Source organism: Lonchura striata, chromosome 25 (genome assembly GCF_046129695.1).
Source record: "Lonchura striata isolate bLonStr1 chromosome 25, bLonStr1.mat, whole genome shotgun sequence".
NCBI lineage: Eukaryota > Metazoa > Chordata > Aves > Passeriformes > Estrildidae > Lonchura > Lonchura striata.
The window spans coordinates 1822780-1842638 of record NC_134627.1 but is presented as its reverse complement, the minus strand read 5'-3'; the positions used below and the strand labels follow the sequence as shown (position 1 = coordinate 1842638).

Here is a 19859-nt window from a genome sequence, read left to right as displayed (position 1 = left end):
CCTCTGGCAGTGGGAGCCATTCCCTGGGTCCTGTCCCTCCATCCCTTGTCCATGTTTTTTCCAGGCTCCCTTCAGGCACCGAAGGCCTCAATGAGGTCACCCCAAAGCTTCTCCTCTCCAGGCTGAACAATCCCAAAATGTCACGGAGAGGTTTCCAACACCTCTGTCAGCAAAGAGATTCCACAGCATCCCAGAGATCCCAGCACATCCTGCTGATCCCCATCCCAGGGAAGGCAGGAATGCAGCTGAGCATGGCCATGGCACGACTCCCACCCAAACGGAGCTGTGTGAAGATGTGGTGGAGGAGGAAAAGGAGGGATAAGGATAAGGGATGAGGAAGAGCCCTGGGAAGGCTTTTCCTGGGATCTGCTGGGAATGAGGGCAAGGCAGGAATGACACAGCCTGGCCATTTCCACAAGACCAGCTTTAATATCAGTCAGGAGAACGAGGAGAAAGCACAGAATCCATGAATGGGATAAGAAGGAAATTCCAAAAATTCCCCCCAAAAATTAAAGAAATGAATGAAGCCAACCCCACCCACTGCTCCTGGACTCTGCAGACACTGCAGGAGGAGGAGCAGGGCTGGGATGATCCATAGGGATCCCTGTGGCTCCTCTCCAGGGATGCTCACCTTGGGCTGAGCTTGGGATTCAGCCCAACCTCACCCAGAGGACGCGACCGGGAGAAGAATCCGAGAGCGCCGACTTTGGGATCTCTTTTACTCTAAAACTCTCAGCCTACGGCGCTGGGAATGGAGAATTCTGGGATGCTCCTTCTGGCACTGAAACCCAGGGACTGCAAAGAGGAACAGAGCTGAGAGAGGCAGCTGAGGAATCCCGGGGCCAGGCAAAGCCCTGGCGTGCAGTGCTTGGGATATTTGGGATGCTTCCTTTGGGATTTGCTGCTGCTGCTCAGGCTTGGACAATCCCAAAAAGTGTTCTGTCCCTCCATCCCGTGTGCCAAGTGCCTCTCGAGCTCTCCTGGAGTCCCTTTAGGCATTGGAAGGGGCTCTGAGGTTTCTCTTCTCTGAGCTTCCCTTTTCCAGGTGAACATTCCCAGCTCTCCCAGCCTGGCAGCTGCTTCCCAGGTTGGAGCCAAACCCCCAGGAGGAAAGGACAACAGGAGTCAAGTCCAAGGCGCCTCTCACTTTGGGCAGAGTATATTTAGAATTTATATTTTTATATTATTTTTATATTCTTTTAATGCATAGCGAGTTTTTCTTCTTCTTCTTTTTTTTTTTTTTCATTTTTTAATAGATTTTTTAAATAAGTTTTTTCAGTATTTTTTCCCAGTATTTTTTTTTCTCCATCTTTTTTTTTTTTCCCCCCCAGTGCAAACCTGAGCTGGGTCCCTGTTTTTCCCTGTGCAGTTTTCCTTCCTCGGGGTGGGCACTGTGGTGGGGAGGGGTCAGCAGGCGATTTCCTCCAGCGTCCCCAGCGGGGCCTGCAGGGGCACGGTCACAGTGTGGCTCAGGCTCTCCGAGTGGTTTGGCACTGGATCACAGGTGCTCTGCCATGGAAAACCAGGAAAGCGTTACCCACAGCTGCTGCTGCTCCCCGTGTCAGGGACACAGCCTCAAACACAACGTTCTGCTCCTTGTAACGAGAACTGAGAAAGGAGCTGAGGAAAAGGAGGTTTACTTTTTTGGTTGTCCTGGCTTGTAAGATAAGCATGTATTCTATTTGCCATCTGTTGGAGGTTGGGCAGTTTTCTTGTCTCTCCCAAGAACAATGTCTCCCTTCGGGGAGGTATCTTCTGTTCATGGGCCATGGAATGACTCCCTGCATGGCTGGGAAAGTTCCATCATCCCTTTGTGAGATACTCCACCCAGAGGGAGGAGCCAAGCACCCCTACCTATATAAAATCAGCATTTTTTGGGAGACCAGGGCAGCCCCTTCAGTGGATTCCCAGAGGAGCAGCTTTCTTCTCTGCTGGAAGCCCAAAGGAAGACCAGGCCCATCTACTCTATCACCAGACCTTCAGAGGAAACTCCACCCTTGTAGAGATCACCACTCCAGCAGCATTCCATCTGCCACTCCAGGAGCAGCCACCATTTAACTGGACTGTTCCCAACACCCTGACTCCTCAGGGTGTCACGTTTCTGACTCTATCACTAGTTTTGTTTGTACTAATTACATTTTCTTTATTATTATAATTTAATTTTTTTCCTAGTAAAGAACTGTTATTCCCATTCCCATATTTTTGCCTGAGAGCCTTTTTTAAAATTGTGGTAATTTGGAGGGAGGGGGTTTACCTTTTCCATTTCACAGGAGGCTCTTGCCTTCCTTCACAGACTCCTGTCTTTTCAAACCAAGACATTGGTAAAATTTAAAAAGAAAAGTTTAATAAAAGGATAGTAGGAGATAGAAATAAAGGGTTAAAAACAGTTGGGTATTGGCATTTACCTAAGAGCACACTTATCTTCGGAGATACTTAAATATTTTTTCTATTATATCAGCTTTGCAGTATATTCATAGACTTATGCATATTTATATCGTTCTATAAACTAGTTTACATTTTCTTGGAACTATTTTGTATGGTTGTTCTTTGGGTCTATTTTTCTAGAGTATGTGTGGTTTTTGGTTGTGGTTTTGGTTTATTCTCTTTATTACTTCTAGTCTGGGCTTTGGTTTATATTTTCTGTAGACAGTAGATGCTGATGGTTGGTGTTTGAATAGTAGGGTCTTCATGACATGTTCACTGGATGTTATCTTAACTAAACAGGTAACTCAAAACTATATTAGCTACTATTATTATATCTAAGTTTTGTTAAGAGTGGAAATAAAAGTAAAGTTATTTTAACACTACACATATAATATTTGCGAAAACCAACAATATAAAATGTATTTCTAACAGGAGCCACAAGCACAGAAAGCTCCTTGGAGAGCTTTGGGCTGGAAGTCGAAGTGCTGGGATTGGACAAAGGGAAACAAGCCATCCTTCAATCCCCTCAACCAACCAGGCTGAGGGGAGCAGTGCCTGCACCAGAAACGCAGCAGAGACTCCCCTGGCTGGTCTGGGGCTGCAGAGACTGAAAAGGTTCATGCCTCACACACTGACAGAGCCTGCTCGCTCTAACACAGCTGGATAAAGAAGGTACAGCTGAAGAAGCCTCCCTGAAGATGCCTGGCTGGGACTTGGGATTGTAAATGAAACCTAATTTAGATAAAGGGAAACCCATTCCTTAATCATCTCAGGCCCAGGCAAAACCAAGCAAGGCTGAGGGGGAGGAATGCATCCAGCAGAAAGCCAGAGGCAGCAGAGAGCTTCCCTGGCTGGGTCTGGGGAGAGCAGAGCTCGCAGGAGCCAGGCTGAGGCCCCGCAGTGAGGAGGAGGAGGAGGCTTTGGGTGCACCCCCTCACACAGACCAGCCCAGTCCTGGAGGCACATCCAGGGACACCCAGGTGAGGAGCACCCGGGGGTGTCCCAGCGCCCAGACACCCCCGGGTGCTCCCCAGTCCTTCCTGAGGCCTCGCACCGCCCGTGGTGCAGCAGACCTGGAGGCTGTGGAGGAGCCAGTGGCAAACTCCAGCCCTGCCTGGGCTTCCCACGGCCTGAGCTGTGCCAGCCCAGCAGATTCTGTGCTCCTGGGGCACCTCTGCCACCCAGCCCAGCTGGGCAGGATCAGTGGGATCAATCACAGATGGTGATATTTTCCTTATTCCGTCTCTGTCCCTCTCTTTCTGCTCCCCCCACCTATTTTCCATTTCTTTCCCTTGCTTTTTCTCTCTTTCCTCCCTCCCCCTCATATTTGCTATCCAATAAACCCCAGACTGTTGTCACTGGCATCTGGTCCTGTTAACTGGGGCAGAGGCATCTCTAATTACAATTTTAATAACCTGAACACGTGGGAAGAGCTCCAGCGTGCCCAGGGCACCTCCCCCCCTCTCCTTACCACGTTCTCGTCATGGCTCCCGTCCTCTTCCTCTTTCCCAAGAAGGTCCAACAACTTCTCCTTGATCAGCTGCAAGAAGAGGGAGCCAGATTAGGGTGGGAAGAGGCTGCAGGGGGATGGGGAGCAATGGGGTGTGCTGGGTTTGGGGCTGCATTCCAAAGGGGTGGGAGGAGGAGGAGGATGCTCCAAGGACTGTGCCATGGAGCCGGGCTGGCAGAGCTGGGGGTGTCACCTGGAGAGGAGAAGCTCCAGGGAGAGCTCAGAGCCCCTGCCAGGCCCAAAGGGGCTCCAGGAGAGCTGGAGAGGGACTGGGGACAAGGGATGGAGGGACAGGACCCAGGGAATGGCTCCCACTGCCAGAGGGCAGGGATGGGTGGGAGATTGGGAATTAGGAATTGTTCCCTGGCAGGGTGGGCAGGTCCTGGCACAGGGTGCCCAGAGCAGCTGTGGTGCCCCTGGAGCCCTGGCAGTGCCCAAGGCCAGGCTGGACAGGGCTGGGACAGTGGGAGGTGTCCCTGCCATGGCTGGGGGTGGAATTCAATGATCCTTAAGGTCCCTTCCATCCAAACCATTCCAGCATTCTCTTACATGGAATAAAACTCACAAAAATTCCATTTTTGGGACACTTTTGGGGTTCAGAGAAACTCCCAGCTCTGTGAGCTCCTTCCTAGCCCCCTCATTTTTCTGCTGCTGCAGGATTTGGCTTCCAGAGAAATCCCATAAAAATTGAGAAGTGTTTTACTGGAAAGCTCCCACTGGGAGAAAATAGAAATAAAACCAACAAGAAGAAAGCTGAAATCCCCAAAAACTGGGTCAGTTCCTAAGGAATGTGGATGCTGGCTGGTGCAGGGAAGTGTGGTGGGAATTTGGGACCAGGAGGACAGAGCTCAGCAGAAGATCACAAAAAAGCTTCTTTATGGTCAATATTTCCCCCAGATTTGGCCAATCCATAAAAAAAAAAAAAAAAAAAAAAAATCTCGTTGCTGTCATTGCCAGAATCTGTAAATATTTTGGCTGAAGACTCAAATTTTTGAGCTGCTGACTCCCGCTTTGTGAAACTCTGAGCAGAGTGGAAAACTGTGTAGATCTTTTTGAAATTTTAAGGTATTTTATTACTGTTTTCCTCTGGCTGGTGGGGGTTAAATATCTGGGATTGTGAAGATTCCCCTGCTGGGCATCCCCAGGGAGCTTCTCGGAGGGGACAAAATTAATTTTAAGCCCAAATAAGATGAAAAAAATAAAAAGAGCAGCAAAACCCCCATATTTGACAATTTTGTCAGCAGATATCAAAGAAAGGAGGGAAACAGAGATGAAAAACCCCAAATTTGTGAGGTTTCTTATGGCCTGCTTAGGAAGAGACCCCAAAAAATTCAGGAAAAGGCAAATTTAATTAAATATTTGGGTATCCAGGCTCAGCTTTTGTTGAGCTCTGAGCTTTAGGCCTGGAATTTTTCCATATTTTATTCCTGGTTAATGGCACCAATGCTGGAGCTGCCTAGGAGGGATTGGTATAGGGGCAATTGTCTGAAAATATAAAATATAAAGTCAGCATTAAAAAAAAAAAAAAAAAAAAAAAAAAAAAAAAAAAAAAGAGAATTAGAGGATTTGAAGAGAGTTCAGGGCTGGGACCGTGGGGTTCCCTTCCCTGGAATGGGATGTCCCCAGCCTGGATTGGGACACATTAAATCAAATGGACAAAAATAAATAAAACTGACAACTCTCACATCCCATGACAATAAAACTGCCTGAGCTGGGGCTGTGGGGAGCTGGATGAGGCAGGTTGGAAATACAGGATTTTGGGGGGGCTCTGGGATCCCCGGGGAACAGAAAATCCAGGATGAGGGGCTCCAGGAGGGGCAAATCCAGGGATGAGGGGCTCCAGGAGGGGCAAATCCAGGGATGAGGGGCACCAGGAATGGCAAATCCTGGGCTGAGGGGCTCCAGGGAGGGGAATCCTGGGCTGAGGGGCTCCAGGGTGAGGAATCCTGGGCTGAGGGGCTCCAGGGAGGGGAATCCTGGGCTGAGGGGCTCCAGGGTGGGAGATCCTGGGCTGAGGGGCTCCAGGGAGGGGAATCCTGGGCTGAGGGGCTCCAGGGTGGGAGATCCTGGGCTGAGGGGCTCCAGGAATGGCAAATCCTGGGCTGAGGGGCTCCAGGGAGCGCAGTCCCGCGCCGGGGCTGGGCAGGCCTCACCTCATACAGGTAATCGAAGAGCTCGAGGATGGTGAGGATGCTGGCCCCGATGAACAGCCCCATCTGGCCACCAATGTCACCTGCAGGGCACAGCACCGTGAGGGCTCCCAGGCACTGCTGGGCGCTGCCATCCCCAAAATCCGGGAACAATTCCCCGGAGCAGCAGGGTCTGCACGGCATCGGCGCAGCCCCATGGTTTTCCTGCTAATGGAGCCCGGAGCCCTCCAGGCTGCATCCCAGGAATGCCAATTCCTGCTCTGGGGAAGGTGCTGGGAACCATGAATGTCCCTGGAGCCAAGGAAAATCCCCAACCTGGCAGTAAGTGGGAAGGGATTCCCTTCCCTGGAATGGGAGCTGTCCCCAGCCTGGACTGGGGCACGTGAAATCAGCAGCCATGGACAATGAAACTCCCTGCTCCCTCCTGGCTGCCCGAGGTGTTTTTGGGAAGCATCTCCTGGCTTCTGTTTGAGTGTCCCGGGCTGGAGGAGGAACCTGAGGAGAGGAGATTCCCAGGAATCTGCTGGGAAGGTGACTGGGATGTGGTGCTCAGGGAAGGCAAATCCCATGGACTTTGCTGGAAAACAGCCCTGGACTGACCCCCAGAGCAAAGGCACCCATGGGTGGGGAGGGAGGGGCCTTTCCCAGGGGTGTCCATGAGACACGGAGAGAGGAAAGAGGGGGAAGGTTTGGGATCAAGGTGAGAACCCTGAATGATCCCAGGGGGTGTTCTGGGTTTACACCAGGGGGAATCACCTGGAGGCTTTGAACCTGGGGAAAGGATTCTGGGATGAGGCTCTTCCTGAAGCTCCAGAGCCTTGGGAATGAGGGTCCTAGGAGGTGCAAATGAGGTTTGGGTCAGAGAGGCTCCAGCAGCCTCCACTTCCTGCCTGGAATTCCTGGAAAAGCCCCAGGAGGTGCAGAAGGGCTCCTGAGGGGGCACTTGGCAGGGCCACCCATGTGGGGGACATGGGGACACCTCCCTGCCCAGGGGTGACCCAGCTCCAGCTTCCCGAGGTTTGAGCACTCCCAGCATTCCAGAGGGATCCAGGGATTTGGGGTGGCTCAGGCAGGCTGTAGGGCTGGGGGAGGGCTCACCCCCACCCCAAACCCAACGAGGCAAATCCCAAATCCGCAGCTGGGATCCCAAAGGTGGAGCTGATTTGGGGCTGAGCAGCTCAGGGTCCCCTGCAGCTCTTCCATGGCATCCAAAGGCCAAGGACCCAGGCCTGGCTGGAAAAGGTGGATTTGGAGCAGGAAAGAGGTGATGGGGAGATGGTTTTGGGATGTCCCCCACACCCTGCACCCCAGAGAGCGCCAGCACCCACCCAACCCCAAATCTCCAAACATGGGGAGCTGGAAGCAAGCAGGGATGGAGCAGCTCCAGGACCTTCCATGGATCTCCTCCACCTCCTGCTGGAAAGGACGGATTTGGAGCAGGGAGGAGGTGATGGAGACGTGATTTTGGGATGTCCTCCACACACTGCCCAGGAGGCAACACAGAGAGCACCCAGCCCCAAAATCTCAAAAAATGGGAGCAGACAGTGATGGAGCAGAACCTTCTGTGGGTCTCCTTCAGCTCCTTCCTGAGGCATCCAAAGGCCAAGAGCTCAGGCCCAGTTGGAAAGGATGGATTTGGAGCAGGGAAGAGGGGCTGTGAGATGGTTCTGGGATGTTCCCCACACACTGCCCAGGGGAGCAGAATCTCCAAAAACTGTGGTGCTGGGAGCAGGCAGGGATGGAGCAGAACCTTCCATGGGTCTCCTCCTCCTCCTCCTCCTCCTCCTCCTCCTCCTCCTCCTCCTCCTCCTCCTCCTCCTCCATGAAGCAGCTAAAGGCCAAGAGCTCAAGCCTAGCTTGAAAACTTGGATGTGGAACAGGGAAGAGCTGATGGGGAGATGGTTTTGGGATGGCCTCTACACCTGCACCACAGAGGGCACCCAGTGCCCACCCAGGCCCAGAATCTGCCAGAACAGGGCACAGGCAGGGATGGAGCAGCTCCAGAACTGTCCATGAACACACAGAGTATCCATGGGGACATCCCTGGGGTGCCATGGTGGGGTGAGGAAAGCAGACATGGGTCCTTGCTGGGGGTTTCAGGGCTGTGGACCCCTCCCAGCCTCTCTCTGCCCCTCCCAGACCAGCAGAGACCCCAGACTGGTCCCAGTCCCCCCTTACCAAGTAAGGCTGCCACTTCATAGGCTTTCTTCTGCTCAATGGTCTCATAGTTGAGTGCTTCAAAAAAAATGTCCAGCACGAGAATATTCTCTCTGTGGGAACAGGAAAAACATCAGCCCAGGAGCCCCTGGTGGACCAATGCTTTGGGGTAAGGGAAAAACGGGGTTCTGGGGCCTTATTTCCCTTTGTAAGGATTGTTCCTCTCTCTGGGGTCCTCAGATCCCACAGAACTTGGAGCTGGTGCAGACCAGGAGCTCAGGGCACCCTGAGGGCTCTGGGAGCCTTTGCAGCAGCTGGGAAAGGTTTCCCTGTGGGTCTCAGATTCAGTCAAAGAGAGAAACAGGAGTTTCTAGCCAGGCAGAAGGCTGGGAAAGAGCTGGAGAAGAATGCAAATAATTCTTTATCTCTCTTGTTGTTCACATTGTTTATAGTTAAGTTCTATCACTGTGCATCGAGCACTCTGCACCAATGCTGGGGGTTGTTTTCACTTCAGAACCAATGGAATTGGTCCTCATGAAGCTCTGTATAAAAGAGTGGGGTATTTTGAATAAACTGGAGTTTTACTCTCAGCAGCCTTCTGGTCAATCTTCTCATTCCCGTCCTGCCTCGACAGCGACATTTCCCCAGAACTCCTCAGGATCCTGGATCTCTCTGTGCTGGGAACTCTTTTCCTGGTTGTGAGGGCAGGGAGTCCCTGGCACAGGGTGCCCAGAGCAGCTGTGGTGCCCCTGGAGGCCTGGAAGTGCCCAAGGCCAGGTTGGAGGGGGCTTGGAGCAGCCTGGGACAGTGGGAGGTTTCCCTGCCATGGCAGTGTGGCACTGGGTGGGTTTAAGGTCCCTTCCCACCCAAACCATTCCATGATCCTGTGATTCTGTGACAAGAATCCAAAGGATCTGGAAGAACTCTCACTTCCCACACACAGCAATCACATGCCCGGGGCTGGGAGAGCTCCACGGCCTGAGGAGCTCAGCCCAGAGATACAAACCTCCAACAGGACCAGCAAAGTGGGAAATCTTGCACTTTTTTTGGTGGGACTGGAGGATCCCCATGAGGATAATGCTTGGGAAGGAACTCAGAGAAGAAATCTACTGAGAAGAAACAACCTCATCTCTCCCAGGTTTTCACTCTGCTCTTCCCTGGAAGACATCCCTGTGCTGGGCATGGATTGGCCAGGACTGGGCCCTTTCCAGACATTTCCCTCCCAAAAACCAAAGGAATTCAGGTCCTCCCCCACTCACGAGATGTATTTTTCCGACTTGTTGAACTTCTTCTCCAGGTACTTGGCCGAGGTCTTGCTGGGGATCTTGACCATGGAGAGCTCCTTGTTGTACCTGGTGAGGTTACAGGGGGTCCTGCAGATGCAGTAATTGCTGTCCTTCTCTGCCAGGAGACCTGCAGGGGGGCAGGCATGGAGCACACGGGGGCCCACGGAGCAGGGAAACGGAGCAGAGATTATCCCTCCCAGAAAGGGGCCCAGGGGCCACTCTGGACATTTCTCTCCCAGTTCATCCCAGTTCTCACCACCTTGGAGAGGCCTCTTGCTGGAGGCAACGCTGTCGTCAACAACAGCTTGGAGAACTCGTGGCTGAATGCAGACGTGGAATGGGTCCCTCCATCCCAGCCCAGGGCGGCTCCTGGGGCTCCCCTGATCCCAAGGGTTTCTGTGCTCATGGAGCCCTTTGCCCCATGGAGAACCAGGAGAAACTTCATCCCAGCATGCATCCAGCACTTCCCAGCAAGCTGGGGCTAATCCCACCCCCTCTCCAGGGAGCATCCAGGCCGCTGGAATTCCATGAACCTTCCATGAACCTTCCATTCCCTGGATCAGGGATCCCCGGTACTCACTGAGCGCGGGCTCTGCGCACTCCTTGTACTGCTCCGGGGTGCAGAAGGGAGCATCCCCTGCAGGGACAGGACAAAGCCATCACAGGGGACACCGGGCTCTCCCCGGGGACCCCCTGCAGCCCCCAGCTCTGCCTGCCACAGGGGCCTTCTGCAGGAGCTGCTGGAGCAGGGAGGCCCTGGAGCTAAAAAAGGTGGGACTGGATGGTCCAGGAAGTCTTTTCCAACCTTAATCAGACCCAGGTCTCTCTTCCATGGCTTGCCCCTATTTCACAGGGAATCCTGGAATATCCTGGGCTGGAAAGACCCCCCAGGACCACCCAGTCCCACCCTGGCCCTGCCCAGAGCCCCCCACTCCCACCCTGGGCACCCCTGGCAGCGCTGTCCAAACCCTCCTGGAGCTCTGGCAGCCTCGGGGCTGGGACCATTCCCTGGGGAGCCTGGGCAGTGCCAGCACCTCTGGGGGAAGAGCCTTTCCCTGAGCTCCATCCCAAATCCCCTGGCCCAGCTCCAGCCATTCCCTGGCTCCTGTCCCTGTCCCGGAGCAGAGATCAGAGCTGCCCTTGGGGAGGAGCTGCAGCCCTGCTGAGCTCTGCCCTCAGCCCCCTCTGCTCCAGCTGAACAGGCCAAGTGTCCTCAGCTGCTCCTCCAGACCCTTCCCCAGCCTCATGCCCCTCCTTTGGACCCTCTTGAGTCCTCTGATGTCTTTTTTATTTTGTGGTGCCCAAAACTGCCCCAGAACGCTCACTGAGGCTGCCCCAACCCAGAGCAGGGCTGGACAATCCCCCCTGTCCCTCTGCTGTCCCTGATCCCCCAGGACAGGGATGGCCCTGCTGCCTCAGACCCAGCCTTTCCCAAAGGCCATGGGCACCTTCTTCCCTCAGGTACCCCCAGTCCCTCCAGCCCAGCCCCAGGTGTCCCCTGGTGTCCCGTCCCTGACCTGGCACATGGCCTGTCCCTCCAGCCCAGCCTTCAGCGTCCCCCACGTGTCCTTATCACTGATCTGGCACATGGCCTGTCCCTCCAGTCTGTCCCCCAGGTGTCCCACGGTGTCCACTGTCCCTGACTTGTCATGTGGACCATCCCTCCATCCCATGCCCAGGCATCCCTGCTGTCCCCAGGTGTCCCTGTCCCTGAGCTGACATCTCCCTCCAGCCCATGGCCAGGTGTCCCCGCTGTCCCCCTGTCCTCCAGTCCCCGACCTGGCCCATGAGTTGTCCCTCCAGCTCGTGCCCAGTGTCCCTGTCCCTGACCTGGCATGTGCACCATCCTGCAGTTGCAGTTCTCCACGATGTAGCGGGTCTCGCAGTCGATCCTGCAGGCCGTGACGCTGTACACCGGGAAAAACGCCAGCCCCAGCTCCGGGGAGCGGCACTCGCCCCACGGCGGGGGCAGGTACGTCAGCTGGGGACAGGGACGGGACAGGGTCAGCTGGGGACAGGGATGGGGACAGGAACGTCAGCTGGGGACAGGGACAGGGTCATGAACTGGGTACAGGGCTGTCAACTGGCAACCGGGACAGGACATCAGCTAGGGGACAGGGACGGGACAGGACATCAGCTGGGGACAGGGAGAGACAGCACAGGGTCAGCTGGGGACAGGGATGGGACAGGGACAGGGACAGGGACAGGGACAGGGACAGGGACAGGGTCATGAACTGGGTACAGGGCTGTCAACTGGCAACCAGGACAGGGACATCAACTGGGGACAGGGAGAGACAGCACAGGGTCAGCTGGGGACAGGAACAGGGACATTATCTGGGGACAGGGACAGGGGCAGGTTCGTCAGCTGGGGACAAGGATGGGGACAGGGACATGAGGTGCCAGACAGGGCCAGGGCAGGACATGTCCCCTGTCACAAGGCAGCCCACGCAGTCCCTCAGGGCATCCTCCCCACCAGGAGCTCCCCAATTCCTGGGATAACTCACTGGGACAAGCTGTCCCAGTGCCATGGGAGCACACTCCCAGGTGACAATGAACGTCCTGGAGGTGACACTCTCAGGTGACAATCACCATCTTGGGAGTGGCAGCAGCTGTGGAGGGATCAGCTGGAATTTCTGCCTAGCAGACTCCACTTTACAAACTGCAAAAGCTCCACCAAACTCTCCCCAAGCAGGAAGATCTGCACATTCCCTGGAAATGTGTGGAGTTTTCCCCCAGCTGCTGCTCCCGGCCTGGCACGGGAATCCCTGGGGTTAAATCCGGGGAAATCCATCCCTAAGGGCTCCCCTGAACCCCTTCCAGGCCAAATCAGGAAGAGCCTTTCCACCCAAAGCCACAACCCCACGGAGCTGCTGAACTCCCTGCAGAGATGGATCCCTGCTCTGGAGCTGCTGCAGAGCTGGGAAAGGCACCCCAGGGAGCAGGAACAGGATGGATGGATGGATGGATGGATGGATGGATGGATGGATGGATGATGGATGATGGAAGGATGATGGATGATGGATGGATGGATGGATGGATGGATGGATGGATGGATGGATGGATGATGGATGGATGGATGGATGGATGGATGGATGATGGATGGATGGATGATGGATGGATGGATGGATGGATGGATGGATGGATGGATGATGGATGGATGGATGGATGATGGATGATGGATGGATGGATGGATGGATGATGGATGGATGGATGATGGATGGATGGATGGATGGATGGATGGATGGATGGATGATGGAAGGATGATGGATGATGGATGGATGGATGGATGGATGGATGGATGGATGGATGGATGGATGGATGATGGATGGAGGGATGATGGATGGATGATGGATGGATGGATGGATGGATGGATGGATGATTGATGGATGGATGGATGGGTGGATTGATGGATGGATGATGGATGGATGGATGGATGGATGGATGATGGATGGATGGATGGATGATGGATGGATGGATGGATGGATGATGGATGGATGGATGATGGATGGATGGATGGATGGATGGATGGATGATGGATGGATGGATGGATGGATGGATGGATGGATGGATGATGGATGGATGGATGGATGGATGGATGGATGGATGGATGATGGAAGGATGATGGATGATGGATGGATGGATGGATGGATGGGTGGATTGGTGGATGATGGATGATGGATGGATGGATGGATGGATGGATGGATGGATGATGGATGGATGGATGGATGGATGATGGATGGAGGGAGCACTGCCAGCCCTCAGCCTCGGGGACAATTAACGGGGGACAATTCACTGGGTCTGATCCTGCTCCTGCAGCCCCTCCAGATCCTTCTCCCGAAGGGTTCCTGAGGGAATCCCTTTCCTTTCTTCCAGATGATCCCTGTATGGGTTGGTGGGAGGGATCTGGGCTGGATCAGCCCCGGGATGTGGAGCTGCTCCCTCACCCTCCCCTGCTGCCCCAAAATGGAGCAAAGCACGGCACAGCAGCAGGAAAAGCAGGAAAAAGGCAGCAGGAACATCCCTGCCCTCGGATCCTGCAGGCTTTGTGCTCCCTGGCAGCTTCCCGAGGGCTCCTCCTCCTGCTCCTGCGTGGAGAAATCCGGCTCCAGCCTCTAATTGAGGGTGACAAACTCCCAGCCTGGCCCTTTCACAGTCATTGATAATTAATTTATGAATTAAATGCTTTTCCAGCCCTCCTGATCCCGGCTTTCTCCAGGATTACCAGGATCAGTTCCCAGCTGGCAGGTGCTAAATGGGGAAGAAAAAAATTGATTTGACTCCTTCGAAGCTGGATGGATTCTGCTTGTTCTAAATGCCAGTAAAAGAGGGGATGAGCTTGGGAAACCTGGAGGGAACAGATCCCCGGGGCAGGGGAGGATCAGCTCTGCCAAAGCCTTTCCCTGGCCACATTCCTGTCTTTCCACACTGCTCCTGGCACGGAGCCTCCCGGGCGCTGCAGCATCTGCCCGCAGCCACAGAGGTCACTCCTTCAGTTAATTGGAAGTGCTATCCGTGTTCCTCCTGCCCGTTTCATTTTCTCAAACAGGGAAATGTGGTGGAGATTATCCCAGCAGAGGTCAGAGCAGTTTAATAAAATCCTGGAGGGAGGGATCTCACCAGCACCGAGTCCCACCCCTGTTCCTGCCCAGGATCCCAACAATTCCCCAGGACCCTGGCAATTCTCCAGGATCCAAACAATCCCCCAGGATCTCAACAATCCCCCAGGATTCCAGGAATCCCCCAGCATCCGAGCAACCCCCCAGGATCCCAACAATCCCACCCTGGGCACCCCTGGCAGCGCTGTCCAAACCCTCCTGCAGCTCTGGCAGCCTCGGGGCTGGGACCATTCCCTGGGCAGTGCCAGCACCTCTGGGGGAAGAGCCTTTCCCTGCCTCATTCCCCTCTGGCTCTGGGATGGATCCAGCACCAGTTCCTGCCCAGACTCTCTCACGTGGCTGATGGCACCAAACTCCAGCGATCCCAAGGAGGCACCCAAACCCTCCCTGAACATCCCCACCCAGGCTGGGCTCCCAATGAAACCAGAGCCCTCCGTTCCTTAAGGGGACCTCCAACAGCAGCAGCTTCTTGGAATTTCCATCCCAGGCAGCTCCAGCCCTTGTGGAAAGCTGAAAATCCCAGAGCAACCACAGCTGGCTGATCCCAGCTCCCAGTTAATGGTGCTGGAATTGTCTGTTTGCATCTCCAGCTCCTTCCCCATCCTGCCTGTTCCTTCCTGAGGAATTGGTTTTCAGGGATGAATTTGACCCTTCCAGCCCCTGGGGGCTCCCTTGGAGCAGAGCTCGGGGGTGTTATGGGGCCCATGAGTGCCCAGGGAAAAATGGGATTTTGGAGCTCCAGGATCCTACTTTGCAAACCCAACAGGAAGAGCAGCACTGAAACCTCCTGGAGATCCACCCAAAGTCCCGGGCAGCCCCTCCAGAGCCTCGTCCCAAGTTTGCTTCCACTCCTGCTCCCCCTGGATGAGCTGGGCTTGTGGCTCAGGTGCAAAATCAGCCTTAAATCCCCAATAATGTGGAGTTATGGAATTCTAAGGGTTGGAAAAACCCTCTGAGATGAGTCCGGCTGTTCCCTCTATGGAACTGCCCCATGTCCCCCAGAGTCATATCCACACGGATGAAATCCCTCAGGGATGCAGATTCCCCCCTGCCCTGCTCCAGGAAACTCTGCCTCTCCTCCTGCTCCTTCCCTGGCCATTCCCCTCCTCCTCCCAGACCATCCTGCCTGAATTTGTTGGACTCAATTCCCAAACTTGGCAGAGGTACCTGGTTTGGGGGGTGGGGGGAATTGGACTCTGAAGTTTTCCTGTCCTCACTTTTCCACCTTTTTCTAAAATCCTCTTTTTCACAGGGTGCAGGGGGGAGCAGGAAACCCAAACCATTCCCTCATCCGTGGATCCAATGGCTCTTCCTGACCTCCCTTCCCACTCTCTGCCTCTTCCAGGCTCTGCCTCATCTCCCTCCCTTCCCTCCAAACCCATTTTCCTTTGCATCCTTTCCCAATTCCCTCCCGACCCTGTTTTCTAACCAAAACCCCTCTCCTGCCCTAGAAATTCAAAGTTTTTTTCCATCTCCTGCTTCCAACTGCTCCTGTGCCATTAAGGTTCTGTGGGATTTGTTTTATGGGATCTACTTGTTGGATTTATTCAGAATTTAAGGATAAATTGGAGGGAATCCATTGGGAGAGTTTGTGGGATTGAGGGGAACAAAGAAATCAGGGGGTGAACCTTTTTCCAGGAGGAGTCAGACCATGGGTGGCAGAAAATGCTTGGAACAAGGGTTAGGAAATGTGAATCCATGGAATTATGGAATGGTTTGGGTTGGGAGGGACATTAAAATTCATCCAATTCCAACCCCAGGGACACCTCCCACTGTCCCGAGGTGCTCCAAGCCCTCTCCAACCTGGCCTGGGACAATTCCAGGGATCCCAGGGGCAGCCACAGCTTCTCTGGGAAATCCATTCCAGGGTCTGCCCACCCTCCCAGCCAGGAATTCCTTCCCAGTGTCCCATCCATCCCTGCAGTGGGAGGGACAGGGACACGGCAGGGATGGATGGACACTGGGAGGGAATTCCCTGGACACACATTCCCTGTGTCCTGGCACCCCATCACTTGTAAAATGACACCTCAAACATGGGAAATGTTATTTAATTCCTCCTAATTCCCAAATCCCAGTGCTTCCACCCTGAATGGGAATCACTGCCAGGCCTGAATCCCATTTTCCTGCCTCTCAAATCCCACTCTGGATCTGCAGCTCTGTACTTCTGCTCTCTACCCCACCAGACCTTTGGAGGGGATGAGTCTCCAGAGCCCCACCCACCAAACAACAGCTCAGAACCCAGGGCTTCACTGAAGCCTCTGGAATTTTTATGGAAAATTTGGCAGGAATTGCCCTTTTCCAGGTGTTTTCCATCTTCCCTGGATGGTCTGTGCAGCTCTGTTGGGAAGTCTGACCCCATTCCTGACGGAAGAGCTTTGGGTGATGCTGAGATGCTGCAAAAACCAGCCTGGAAAAGGGGAAGGAAAGAGGAATTTCTCTTTCTCCATGGGATCAGCCCTTCAAATATGGATTTTAGTGTGTCCATCCAAGCCTTGGTGCCATGGTCAGGGAAAAGGGGAATAACACAGGGATAGTGCAGCTTCCCAAGGTCTGGAGGGGGAGATTCCAACACCAGGCTCACCCAAAAGTGCCAGGAAAGAGGAAAATGGAAGGGGATCCATCCAAAGCTGGGAGTGGTGGGAGCTGAAGGGTAATTCCCAATTCCAGGGGGTCCTGGCCTCCTTGGGATCCCTCTGGAGGTGATGGATCCTTCCCTGTGCCAGCTCCTGCTCATGAGCACACAAACCTCATCCATCCACTCAGGAATTGCCATGGAAACAATCCCGGAGCAGCCCTGGGGAGGCACAGGGAGCCCCAGCTGGGATGGGACTGTGGGGGTTCATCCCATGGGAAATGGGGTGAAAGCCCCAGGGCAGCAGCTCCATGGGAACCTCTCCAGCTCCTTTCCCTCTGCACCAGGCATGGAGGGGATCCAGGGAGGATTTTCCATCCAGACCCTCCTGTTCTCATTCCAATCCTCCATCGTGTCCTGGCTCCTGCTTCCCTCAGGGAGCTCAGCCCTGGCTGCCCTGAGCTTCAGGGATTGCTCCAGTCTGGGATTTCATGGAATCCTGGAATGGTTCCAGTTGGAAGGACCTCAGAGCCCACCCAGTGCCACCCCTGCCATGGCAGGGACCCCTCCCACCATCCCAGGCTGCTCCAGCCCTGTCCAGCCTGGCCTTGGGCACTTCCAGGGCTCCAGGGGCACCACAGCTGCTCTGGGCACCCTGTGCCAGGGCCTGCCCACCCTCCCAGGGAACAATTCCCAATTCCCAATCTCCCATCCATCCCTGCCCTCTGGCAGTGGGAGCCATCCCCTGGGTCCTGTCCCTCCAGCCCTTGGAAATATTCCTTCTCCATTTTTCCTGCTCCCCTTCAGGTCCTGGAAGGTCCCAGTTGGGTCACCCCTGGTGTCTCCTCCAGGTTGAACAATCCCATGTTTTTTTAACCAGGAAACATCTCACCTGGCCCTTGGCCAGGAGCAGCTTGGCCTCTTTAACCCATCCACCACATTTTATGGACAAATCTCCTGCTGGAACTGCTTTCTCAGGAGTTTTTGTTGCTGACTCAGCATTTCTACCCTGACACTGCCAGGTCCCTCCCAAGGTCACTCCTCCATTAACTCCCAAGGTGGGAAATGAATCCCAGAAGTGCCTCCTTGCAGGAGCCGCAGGCCTCAGCCACTGCAGGAGGAGGAGCAGAGCTGATTTAATTCCCATTTTTCCAGCCTGAGAGCTCATTCTGAAGGGAGATTTAATGAGATCCCAACCACAGAGCAGAGCTGGCTCTGGAAAGGGGGATCTTGGAAAGCTCTGGGTGGAATGCCAGGATTTATGCCCTGGTCCTAGGATGTGAATCTTCAGTGGTGCTGAGCAGCTGCAGCCCTGGGAAGGCAGAAAATCAGGAGCAAAGCCCAGGGAATGCTCTGATTTCCAGAGCGGGATGGGGAATGAAGGGAGGGAATTGAGCAGGTCCACAGGGAATGAATCCAGAGACAGGAATTGACACCTCACAACCCAAATTCTGTCCCACAGAGGGTCCACAGCTCCCACCATCCCAAATCTTCCTCACTCCACATTATTTATCCCTGGAGAAAGAGCTATTAACTCCCCAAGGCTGCTCTGAGCTGGAAGATGGGAAATCAGCTCCATTTTTTTCTTTATTCCTGTTTTTTCCAGCTGCAGGATCATTTAATTTATAGCCCAGGATATAAAACTCTGGGTTCAGGACCCCAATAACTGCCTGGGCTCAGTCCCTGTGGGATTTTCCTGGAGCTGTTCCACCTTTGGCTCTGGTTTATTAAAGGAGCAGCACAGGCAAACAGATTTAGTTGGAGAAACCCAGACTAAATGAGGGATTGGGATAAAAGCTGCACATCAGGAAGGTGGGGGAAACCCAGAAGGTCCTCAAGGACTACTAATTAATTAGAGGAAGCTATTAATGGCTGTAATTAGGTTAAAAATTAATTTCTGGGAAGAAGGATTGGGGTGGGAGCTGAATGCTGGAGATTGTTCCACCTCTCCTGAGGAAAGGCTTTGGAGCCCTCAGATGATTTTAAACCAGTCAGAAAATCCCAGGAATGAGCCCTTCCCTCTCCCATCAGCAAAACTCTGGCAAAACCCCCGGAAAAAGGGACAGCCCTGAGCTGAGAGTCCCTAAATCTGTTCTGTCCTCTACATCTCCCATGTGGAAGGGGGGATGTGGGGAGGAATGTTTTCCCCTCTCTCTCATCTGGATGATGTTCAGGTCGGAATTCTCCTTTTTCAATGGAAATATTGGAATAGGCAGTGCTGGAAATGGGATGGGGAAGAATTCCAGCAGCTGCAGCAAAGCCTTGAATTTGCAGCAATTTAACCCAAAGTCCTTGAGATCCTCTCTGCAGGCTCCAGCTCCCAGCCCAGCTCCCAAATCTTGTCCAGGATGGGATTTTCAAGCAAGGCAAATCTTTTCAATCACTGCTGGAGCTGCCAGGAGGATCTGACTCGAGGAGCTGCTCCCAGAATCTTTGGGCATCAGGCACCACGTGATGCCCTGTCCAGCCCTTCCCATCCATCCATCCATCCATCCATCCATCCATCCATCCATCCATCCATCCATCATCCATCCATCCATCATCCATCATCCATCCATCCATCATCCATCCATCATCTATCCATCCATCCATCCATTCATCCATCATCCATCCATCATCCATCCATCATCCATCCATCCATGTGGATGTGTCACTGCTGGGACTCATGGAAGATGATGATTCCCAGGTATCCCAGGAGAGTTTGTCATAAATCATGTGGATATTCTGGTGTCACCTGAACGATTCCCGCTCCTCTCCATCAGGAAACTCTGTCCTCCTGTCTCTTTTTATATCCTTGGAATTTGTTTTTGCTGGGAAAACCCAGTGGGTTGGACAGGACCCAACACCTTGAGCTGCCACAGCTCAGCTCCAACCATGGAAGAGCAGAGCAGGGAAGTCACCAGGGATGAAATCTGTCCTGGAGATGGAATTACTATGGGACTTCAAGGAACTGTGGGAATGCAGGACTGTGGAATAACCATGGCAGATAACCTGGAAAAGCTGCCCTCATCCCAAGAAATTTGAAGCAAGGCATCAAAAATTTGTTAATGATGGAGCTGCATCTCAAGGGACATCAATTACGGAGAAGGAATCTCTCCCAGGAAGACCTGGAGGGAACCCAGGGTGGAATGGGGATTTGGGACT

At 53.8% G+C, this 19859-nt stretch overlaps 1 protein-coding gene across 4 annotated transcripts in view; it reads right to left on the bottom strand.

Moving 5' to 3' along the window:
* Nucleotides 1-405: 405 nt before the first annotated feature.
* Nucleotides 406-19859, bottom strand: part of LOC110479572 (acid-sensing ion channel 2) — a 418627-nt gene continuing 399173 nt past the window's right edge. For 2 of the 4 annotated variants that reach the window (XM_031507053.2, XM_077788250.1), the window contains exons 4-10: nucleotides 11358-11508; nucleotides 10108-10164; nucleotides 9501-9654; nucleotides 8263-8354; nucleotides 6088-6167; nucleotides 3896-3964; nucleotides 1131-1509 (exon numbers count right to left, since the gene is read on the bottom strand). In XM_031507053.2, coding sequence (XP_031362913.2) covers nucleotides 1408-1509; nucleotides 3896-3964; nucleotides 6088-6167; nucleotides 8263-8354; nucleotides 9501-9654; nucleotides 10108-10164; nucleotides 11358-11508 — 705 coding nt within the window. In that variant the 3' untranslated portion in view covers nucleotides 1131-1407. Of the gene's footprint in view, nucleotides 796-1130; nucleotides 1510-3895; nucleotides 3965-6087; nucleotides 6168-8262; nucleotides 8355-9500; nucleotides 9655-10107; nucleotides 10165-11357; nucleotides 11509-19859 lie in introns of those variants that run through there. The other 2 variants (XR_004149277.2, XM_077788251.1) reach the window with 2 other exon arrangements.